Below are 6,532 nucleotides of genomic sequence, written 5' to 3' on the forward strand. Positions count from 1 at the left end.
TCTAATAAAACTATTGCTGCACTGTGCTATACAAACCAGAAATGACCATCTTGTGAATTTGCAACCTAACCTTTGCAAAACTGTCATTAAAGGCTTAATGTACAGACCTGTGCCAGTTATGAATATGAATTACAAACGTGCTTGATTACACAACTACACAATTTGTTACAGCACAACCATCATCTGTGGAAACCTTCATGTATTGTATCTGAGATCAAGTCATACAATATTTAATAATGACTTCAAAGAGTATAATTATTAATCTATTTCTTAACGATGCCATTCATAGTCATATTTTAAAAGATTTAGCAGAAGAGAAAGAAAAGAATCACATATTTTGACTCTTCAAAAGATATTTTTATTCGGGACATATTATTTTTGTTTAAATAAACTGGTGTATACACCCGAAGCTACCATGCATGCGTGCTTACATGCATATAGAGATTTATATAAAAAATTCACTAAAGGATAAGCATATTCCTTTCTAACTCCATATGTAGTCTATATAAGTCACCAGTCTTGCGGACATACTTTTATGGTTTTTACATTTGAAGAACATTTATTGAGCATCTTGATATGGATAAATGGCACTTACAGCTTCAGGGACATCTAAATTATTACAAGTGATTACCAAGTTTTAATGAAAATAAAAATCTCACAAAGAGGCTTTAACAAATACCTGCTGATATGTTAATTTTATACATACATTTTAAAGACTGAATAGAAAAAGCAATTGGAAATTTCCACTTTATCTAAGGAATGGGAAATTCTATCCGGAAACCTTTGATAAACCTTAGACTACATTTTATTCAACAAAAAGCAATATTGAATTTATTGGACTCTACTGCATTTGTACAAAAAATAGACAAAAGTTACTGCTGATATTCTCAACGAGAATAAGAGTATGGCTTTGGTCAAGCGTATGTTTTTGGAATATGCTAAAACTTATTATTGGAAGAAGACATTAATTTGAGTTTGACAATGGTCTTAATATTTTGAGATGTCTGTTGATATGAAAATTGGCAGCTGAACAATGGAAATGGATTATCCATACCCTTCTTATTGCTAAAAGAAATGTTGAACAAAAACACTTTGACTTACGAACACAATCAGGACTAGAATTTCCATTGCTAAGCAAGGCGGCTATCAATGAGTTGCACCGGATTTTATGACTTGCTTTGCTACATCTGTTAAGCAAATCACTGCACTTAAGTAAGTTGGAAACCAGTTGGAAAAGTCACATGACCCTGAAACACTACAGCCACCATCAATACATGCCAGTTGCTTGGCCAAATTTTGATCATGGAATTGTGGGAATGCTGCAACAGTTGTTAGTGCAAGACCGGTTAAAGGTCATTTTTTCAACGCTGTTATAACTTTGAATGGTCACTAAAGCAATGATTGTAGGTCAAGGACTACCTTTATACACATAATCATAATCACAGTGATGTAACAGAGGGGAAACAGCTACTTTTCCAACACTGCTCATACATAAGAATAATCAAAAGTTCATTATGTCTTATTTCTAAATGCAACAGCATCAGATGAAAAAAGGAAAAAAAAAAGGAATTTCAGTACGTTTAAGAATAGTCTTTTGACCTCCAAAATGTACCATTCACAAGAAGTATTTATCTGCAATATTCTTTCAGAGAATCAAGGTAGAAGGCTACTACTTTTAATGACAATTTGTTTGGAAGATTGAATAAGTCTGCTACTGAATGCTTTACCTGGCAACATTTTTTTTTTAGAAAGCATGTCACTACATTCACCCTTAATCTGGTTTAGGAATTAACTCACTTTCTGGGTTTGCACCGAACCATAATGAAATGGACTGTGTTCAAACACAGCCACCTAATCACAGAAAAAAAAACTCATTGTGTGAGTGAGGGTCTTAGGTTTGTATCCTGTCTTATTTTACACACACATACACATATCGATAGATGTTGATAATGTTTTGGAGACACTATGTGCACCTATACATCAGAATGCGACCCGTGTATAGAATATACATGTCTCATATACAGAGCCACAAGTTGATATAATGTGTCTCCAAATCAGTGTCACACATCTATAACATTGAGGGTGGTTCTACACATATAACAAAATGTCTTGCATGAACTTGCAATCAATTGTATAACAGGATTTCCAGTTGTAGATAGATACCATTTCTTCCAACAGATAAAAGCATAAAAACAAAAGCTACAAGAACACACCAAGTTTTGAAGAGGCGTGTCGTACACATACTTTCCCAAGACTGGTTACCATCTAATGATCAATCTTCTCCATATAACATCCTAGTGCAACTATGCTGGAAAACTGTCACTATCACACCCTCAAAACCCATCCTTTTTAGATTACCTTCTTTGTGAAACAAAGCCTTCACACAAAGCCTTTTGAAAGCAACAGGATTTCCTTCCAAGTATACATGAATTGTGGAATTACTCTGAATTCCCATCCTGAATAGATCTGTCTATCTCAGCTTGAGTGTCACCTTCAGCTTGTACATCATTCTCCTTCTCAACTGCTCTGTCTTGTTCCAACTGGTCTTCGCCTTTGTCACCTTCAGCTTGTACATCATTCTCCAACTCAGCTGCTCTGCCTTGTTCCAACTGGTCTTCACCTTTGTCACCTTCAGCTTGTACATCATTCTCCTCAGCTGCTCTGCCTTGTTCCAACTGGTCTTTGCCTTTGTCACCTTCAGTTTGTACATCATCATTCTCCTTCTCAGCTGCTCTGTCTTGTTCCAACTGGTCTTCATCTTTGTCATCCAAGACGTTGGGACTTAAATCTTCATCTGCAGCAATTTCTAGTGAGGCTTCCTGAAGGGTTAAACTAGGACTTACCTGGCCTGGTTGCTCATCCAACTCATTTATCACAACATTTAAGTCATCTTGATCCACTCTGTTTTCTAACACCTCTTGTGTTGACCTAGTTTCATATTCTTCTGGGATGTGTCCAACCTTTTCTTCGGTCGTCATCTATGGTTGAAAATTAGTTTTATCTACATGTTAATATCCCTCTTCTCAACCCAATCTTTATTAGTCTAGTTTTTCAAGATTCTGCTACATTACTCTACTAGCAAAAAGGATCATTCTAGAAACCCAAGTGGTTCTTGTTTCCTAAGTCTGACAGTCTTGAAGGGCTTCACAACAATCTTGAAAGCCTCCAAGTTGTCCAGCTCAATTTATACGCAGTGTAACTGGCAGGATTATTCTTAGTCTTTTTCTCATGCTTTTTTCCTACCTGGGAACAAGAAATATTTTCTATAATGGCCCTCCATTATGTTCTCAGAGACTGCTAGATATTCCAGCATCCTAGTCTTAAACAAGACGGATTCCAATTCTTCAAAATAAGGGCAAAAACTAAGCTTGCATGAAAACTAACTTGCAGATTCTGTACAGATTTTTTGACCTGAATGGATTTATTTATCTATCAAGGCAAGGAGGCAACAACAATCCTGAATGAAATGCTCCGTGTTGTCTTATCTTAAACTCTTGTCCTTAAGCTCTTCCAATACTCTGAACCCATAAAGAACATCAAAACAAAAGGTCTGAGAAACTTCCAGTAAGTAAAAATCATTTTAATGCAAAGTGAATTTTAAAGGCCTGGTTTTGTTGTTAGAAGTAATAATAATAACACGTGTGATAAAGCAAGAAAATATTGGAGAAGGATTCATATGTTAATACAGAAAGTCCTTAAACTAAATATAGAAAGAAAAGCAGAGACTTTTCTCTTGCAGTAATAGACAAAGACCTGGAAAAAAAATGGAGCTTTGATACTATATATGTTGAAAGCAAAGCAGAGACATCACCCTGCCAACAAAAGTGCGTATAGTCCAGGCCATGGTTTTCCCAGTTGCGATGTATGGCTGTGAAAGTTGGACCATAAGAAAGGCTGAGCGCCAAAGAATGGAGGCCTTTGAACTCTGGTGCTGGAGAAGACTCCTGCGAGTCTCCTGGACTGCAAGGCGATCAAACCGGTCAGTCCTAGAGGAGATCAACCCGACTGCTCTTTAGAAGGCCAGATCCTGAAGTTGAAACTCAAGTACTTTGGCCACCTAATGAGAAGGAAGGACTCACTGGAGAAGAGCCTAATGCTGGGAAAGATGGAGGGCAAGAGAAGAAGGGGACGACAGCGAATGAGGTGGCTGGATGGAGTCACTGAAGCAGGAGGCGTGAGCTTAAATGGACTCCAGAAGATGGTAGAGGACAGGAAGACCTGGAGGAATGTTGTCCATGGGGTCGCGATGGGTCGGACATGACTTCGCAACTAACAACAACAATGTTGAAAGCAGCAAGATTACGCTCAGAAAAGGAAGATTACATCAATTCCTACAACAGAGGAATGATTACAAAATCTGATGGAGCTAGCAGAGATGGCTAAACTGACTGTACTGATTAAAGAAAAAAATGCAACATTTATTGCTACATGGAAACCGTTTCTAGATTTTGTGCTTGAGGTGGGAAAAAAATGAAATTTTGATTGTGGGCTTTACCAATTAGATAGATTTGATGTTACTGAAATGGCTAGTTTGTATTATTTTGTGAAAGTTAAAAGTTGAGGTTTGAAGGGGATACTCTGTTGCGCCAAAGGATGTTGGAAGCCAATGCTTTTTCCCCCCTTTTTTTTCTCCCTTATCTCACTTCTCTACTCCCTTTTCCCTTCCCCATCTTTCCCGCTATTTACTTTGTATTTCGATTCCTATATTATAAACCAATAAAACTCTAAAAAAAAGAAGAAGTAATAATAACATGTCAAGTGCATTTGTTAAAAGAGGTACTCACTTCCTCTGCCTTCTTTTCAGCCAGCTCTTGTCTCAAAGGTTGGTGTGATGTTCCATCTATTTCCGTTAATTTTTCAGGAGTATCTTCTGTTTGCTCCTGGAAAAGATCCTTCATAGAATCAAACTGCATTCAGTTCCCTTCAGCCACCAACTTTTAACCATCTAGCATCCATCCACTTGGCATAAATCCATCCCTCCATCCACAGTCTAGGAACGGACCCTTTTTTTTAAATATGCATTTTTTTTTAACAATTGCTCCAACAATTTTTCTCATTACACCAACAAGCCAAATATGGTTATTTTTTTTTAAAAAAAAGTTTTTATTTTCAATTTTACAATACGCTACAATCTTAAAAATACTTCAGATAAAAAATAAAACAAATTGATACACACCGCTTTTGGTATTGCCCACCCATTTCCCCCCAAACCGCATCCACCCCCAACGGACCCTTTTTTTAAAAATATGCATTTTTTTTTAACAACTGCTCCAACAATTTTTCTCATTACACCAACAAGCCAAATATGGTTCTTGAAGGAAATAGTTTAGTGTAAAATGAAAGAGACCCAGACCTTCGTCTGCTCTTCAAATTTTGGGGCCGTTGGAGGTTCTTCTGCTCTCAGTTTTTCCGCAGACCCCAGTTCTGCGAGACGTTCTTCATACTGAAGTTCTAGGTGGTCCTTTGCTTTCTTTCTCTAGAAAGGATAGAAGGGATAGGGGGACCAAAGAGAGAAAGGACAGGAAAATTGGGAGGAAAGAAAATTGAATTCAGTCGTGGCTGAGACAAGATTTCTTCAACTTTTTTTTTTGTTTGTTTTAGGAAATGTATCACCTTTTCTTCTCTCTTTCTATTTTCGTTATAGTTGTAAATCCAGGAGGCCAAGAAATGGATGGGGTCTACTGGCCGGCGGTTGGCCACTTCCGCAAGCCCTTCAGCCAAGCACGTTCCGAGATTTTCCTTGAAATATTTGGCATCCATTCCCATCGTTTGCCTTTCGCTCTGCGTTGATCCAAGGGACTGGATGAACCTATACCAAGTTCTCTGTTTACAGGAAAGAAAATAAACTGTTGCAGGACAGCCCTTAGAATAAATCTAGGTCCTAATTAAGTTTCTTTACTTGTTTTTGCAGAGAGGACATGATGCTAGACGCCATTTTCAAAGAGTTTTTTTTTTTTTTAATACTCTGGGAAATCACAATCGTCATCTAAAGTAATAGACCTACCCTGAGTTGAGACATAGAAGAAACAAAATTCACTAGAAGAATAACAGAATAACAGAGTTGGAAGGGACCTTGGAGGTCTTCTAGTCCAACCCCCTGCTCAGACAACGCACCCTCTACAGTTCTGAACAAATGGCTGTCCAATCTCTTCTTAAAACCTTCCAGTACTGGATAATCCACAAGTTCTGGAGGCAGGTTGTTTCACCGGTGAATTGTTCTCACTGTCAGGAAGTTTCTCCTTAGTTCTAGGTTGCTTCTCTCTTTGGTTAGTTTCCATCCGTTGCTTCTTGTTCTGCCTTCATCCAAGATGTGAGGAAAGAGACCCCCTTCCCTCCTCCTCCTCCTCTTCTTCTTCTTCTTCTTCTTCTTCTTCTTCTTCTTCTTCTTCTTCTTCTTCTTCTTCTTCTTCTTCTCTTCTTCTTCCTCGTCTTCTTTTCCTTCTTCATCTTCTTTCTCTCCTCCTCCCCTCCTCCTCCTCCTCCTCCTCCTCCTCCTTCTCCTCCTCCTTCTCCTCCTCCTTCTCTTCTTCTT

At 38.1% G+C, this 6,532-nt stretch overlaps 1 protein-coding gene across 1 annotated transcript; it reads right to left on the reverse strand.

The window, feature by feature from the left end:
- Window positions 1-335: 335 nt before the first annotated feature.
- LOC120308287 (DPY30 domain-containing protein 1-like) lies at window positions 336-6,162 on the reverse strand. Its single transcript, XM_039344152.1, has 4 exons — window positions 5,614-6,162; window positions 5,354-5,476; window positions 4,785-4,880; window positions 336-2,978 (listed from the first exon to the last, which is right to left on the reverse strand). The coding sequence occupies exons 1-4, from the start codon at window positions 5,764-5,766 to the stop codon at window positions 2,439-2,441; spliced, it is 912 nt and encodes a 303-aa protein (XP_039200086.1). The 5' UTR covers window positions 5,767-6,162; the 3' UTR covers window positions 336-2,438.
- Between the last annotated feature and the right edge of the window lie 370 nt (window positions 6,163-6,532).

Source organism: Crotalus tigris, unplaced genomic scaffold (genome assembly GCF_016545835.1).
Source record: "Crotalus tigris isolate CLP2741 ecotype Arizona unplaced genomic scaffold, ASM1654583v1 scf7180000017892.488125, whole genome shotgun sequence".
NCBI lineage: Eukaryota > Metazoa > Chordata > Lepidosauria > Squamata > Viperidae > Crotalus > Crotalus tigris.